The sequence below is a fragment of the Pygoscelis adeliae genome, unplaced genomic scaffold (genome assembly GCF_000699105.1).
Source record: "Pygoscelis adeliae isolate BGI_AS28 unplaced genomic scaffold, ASM69910v1 Scaffold113, whole genome shotgun sequence".
In the NCBI taxonomy this organism is placed as follows: Eukaryota; Metazoa; Chordata; class Aves; order Sphenisciformes; family Spheniscidae; genus Pygoscelis; species Pygoscelis adeliae.
The window spans coordinates 1,144,427-1,147,951 of NW_008825108.1; the positions used below are offsets into that span (position 1 = coordinate 1,144,427).

Here is a 3,525-nt window from a genome sequence, read left to right on the forward strand (position 1 = left end):
AAAACAACTTCTCTTGAAGCGTCATAACTTTCCTAGGTTAAAGACTGATTATTGAAATTTGGAGCTTTCTCCCGCTTTGTCAGTACTCATGAAAAGCTTATAAACCCACTGCTTGCCTGCTTTCACTTTTTCAGCACCTGACATAAAATATATTAACTCTCCCTACAAATCTCACTTAACTGAAATTAAATGCAGTAATACCCATGTTCTGTAACTCCCCTGAATTCAGTTATCTGATGGAAGAACACGAACAGAACTAGTAGGATCTCATACAAGATCACTAGTATATTGTCTGTAATAACAGTCCTACCAAATTTTAATTGTCCCAGCTTGCCAACTAAATGAAAAAAACCCAACTATATTAAGGTATCTGAAGCATGACTTCAAGCTATGGAATGGCAGTTGTCGGACTACATATTATATATGAATATTAAAAATGTTAGTTTACTCAAAATGTTTCTACTTTGGTTGCTCACAAGATGAAATCTAGTATGCCTTTTAACCAGTCAGTCCATACGTTTGCAAGTAAATCTTCACAGGAAAGAAACATATGCCAAAAAATTGGAATTATAGTACAAACAGTAATTTACAGTAAAATATGAAAATACTTAAACACAGATTTTTCTGTGCCTGTGTCCAATTTACAGCAATGACGTGATAAACAAGATGCAATACGGCAAATGACAGCTTTTTGATGTATAAAAATATAAAACAGTTTTCTATATCTAAAAATGGATCTGACATTTTTCTGTAGGGTACAGCTGAAAACAAGGGTTCCACCCTTTATATGGTCATTATAGTGAAATATCATCTGATGAGCATCTGAAAATATACTTTGAAACTGACTTACAGGACATGTAACGTTCTGTAACATGATTATCTTCTTGCATATAATACTGTACAACAGAACTGTAATTTCTTGCTTGCTAGCTTTGAAAACTACAATTCAGCATGTGTATTTGTCAAAATCCCTATAGTAACATAAAATACTGTTCAGAATAACAGTTTTGTGCCAATCTGCAATAAAGTTACTTTTCAGTTTGCAGAGCTATGTGAGTATGAACTGACAGCTTCACATTTTCAGATCAATTCTGTCAAATGTAGCTTATGTTTCCCTGTAATTTAATTTGAGATCCCTACTAAAACAGATTCTAGAAAACTTTTCGTAATAGTTTGGGGATTGTGAATGTATAAATTCACAAACTCTTCTCAAACTCTTAGGAAGCTAAGGTTTTACCATGTGAAATCAAAATGTCATTTTACACATATTTTGAGTAAGGCATTTGGGGTACATGACCACAATGTCATTTGAGCATGCAAAATCAATCCATTCCCATAGCCACACTCCAAAAAAAAGGTAGTTCTACGAATGATAGCACGTTATGAGAGCCTTCTGGTACCCATTTCAAGGTAAATATAAATAACTAATATTTAAATATCTGGTAATTTTGAAGAACCACCACACATACAGTTAATATTTTAGAAGAATATAAGGAAGAGTAATTTCTGTTTATGTTGGGTTTCAAGATCTCTAATGGTTGGTTTCTGATCTCTAATGTTATTAAGTTGTACTAATGCACTCAAATAAGCTATGACATAAGTTTCCCAATCCTAATTTTAATGCAGGCTAACTGTGCATTCATTTTCAAATATAGGTAGATGTTTCACTGAGAAACTCATATTCTACTACGACGTACGTTCATCGTATGTCTGGATGGACAGATACCATGCAGTCCAACGAGTCAGGCATGAACCACCAAATCAGCAAGCACATGCCCATTCCATTACAGTGCCTCCAATTTTGTCACGATACGGGAGAAATCTTCAGAGTGTCTCAAAACCTTCCAGATGTTAAACAGCATACTAAAATAAATTTTGAGGCTAGAAAAAAAGAGCAATTCTTTTTTTTAATGAGCAGAAATAACCCCTGCAGAAACCGAAAAAGAAATGTTATATTTTAGCCAGAGCATGAAGGCTTCATACCCTTCTAAACCGCGTGCTTCATTTTAGCCATGTGTCTTTTGTTCCAGTAATTTCTGTGTCAGATTCTGTGACATGCATTTTGAATATAGATCATGAAATTATTTCCCGATTTTAAAATCTACAAAACAATACTCTGCCTTCCCAATTCTCTTTCTACTCTACAGGCCACCACTTCAGTGTCTGAATAATTTCATGGGCTTTCCCATAGAAACAAGTAAGACCAGGGCAATTTTCCTTTAGTGTTTTCTTTTTGACGACTTCATCTAATAATTGGTTTTGTTCCAGCCTCTATTTACATTTAATTTTATGTCCCATTGCTCTGAATCAGTTTTGACTCTGACATTCCCTGTCAAAAACATTAAAAGTTTTTCCTCGCTGCTTCCCAACACTTTTGCTTGCTGACTGGATCACTGTCTTGTTTCCATCTGGCTCTCGAAGTTAATTCATAATGCAGTGTCTTTTTCACGCACAAATAAATTCTGTGCGTTTTTTTCCCAGATACCTCAACCCTTTAAAAATGAGTCTTACAGTTAATATTTTGAAGGTCTTTAGATCCAAGAAAGAAATGTTACAAGTGATGTAGCAATTCACAGTTCTTCAATCTCCTTCCAAATCCAAATCATTGTCTTAGCTTGTCTTCTATGCCAAAAAGTACACAGCTCCACATGCTACTTTCTGCGGACCCTTCTGTTACACTCGGTGTGCTTTCCTGTCTCACGTGTCATTTCATGTAGCATTTCAGCGCTAACGCTACGCGAGAGCTATCTGTGCTCCATAAGCTTTGGCACGATGCAGGTTTTTCTCGGCTAAGATCTTTGCCAAAGATTTTACCTTAGTTTTGAAACTATCTCTTTGCTGGGGCTCAGTCCCCCCAAATAACATACCTTTCAGATGCTTTATCTTCATTTCTGTGCTCTGCCTGAAAGCGTGTTACTGGTATGCTTCCCTTCTACTCGGACTGCCGTAAATTCAGTAATACGGTTTCATAGCTGGCCTCCTCTTGAGTTACTTGAAAATTACTAAAAATATGAAGTGCTTCCTAAATAGGTCTTGTCAGAAATACAACTGCTTTGTCTTCCTTTGCCAGGCACTCATTATTACAGACATATAGGAAAGCGGTGTTCAAGCCTTTTCCAGCTGTCCTCCGCATTTCCAGAGTTTCAACATTCGGAGGACTTTTAACTGTTGCCTCTTTCCACTCACGTGGTTCATTTTACTTCTGTTCCTCAGAAATTAGCCAGAGCGAAGGAGTCGGACAGTTAGGAGTTTCATTTCGTTTCTAAACGAACGGGATTAAATTTATAAAATGAGACCACCATCACAGCCGTCGCTACCGAGAGCCTCCTGAACGGCAATTCCTCTCACCGCGGCCACGCTCCACCTGAACCGTGACGGTGTCGGACCAGTACACCCCGTCACCCCGGGAAAGATGAGGGCCGCCGCCGGCGCAAACACAGGCGCGAAAAGGCAGAAAGGGCTTCAGCTGAAGGCAGGCGAAGGGAGCGACGTGGGAGCGGCCGCCGGACGGCAGCGGGGCAAGGG

At 38.3% G+C, this 3,525-nt stretch overlaps 1 protein-coding gene across 3 annotated transcripts in view; it reads right to left on the reverse strand.

Moving 5' to 3' along the window:
• METTL25 (methyltransferase like 25) overlaps positions 1–3,297 on the reverse strand; it is a 65,189-nt gene extending 61,892 nt beyond the window's left edge. Inside the window, exon 1 of one of the 3 annotated variants that reach the window (XM_009327515.1) lies at positions 2,868–3,296. In XM_009327515.1, coding sequence (XP_009325790.1) covers positions 2,868–2,889 — 22 coding nt within the window. In that variant the 5' untranslated portion in view covers positions 2,890–3,296. Of the gene's footprint in view, positions 1–2,867 lie in introns of all 3 variants that reach the window. The other 2 variants (XM_009327514.1, XM_009327516.1) reach the window with 2 other exon arrangements.
• Between the last annotated feature and the right edge of the window lie 228 nt (positions 3,298–3,525).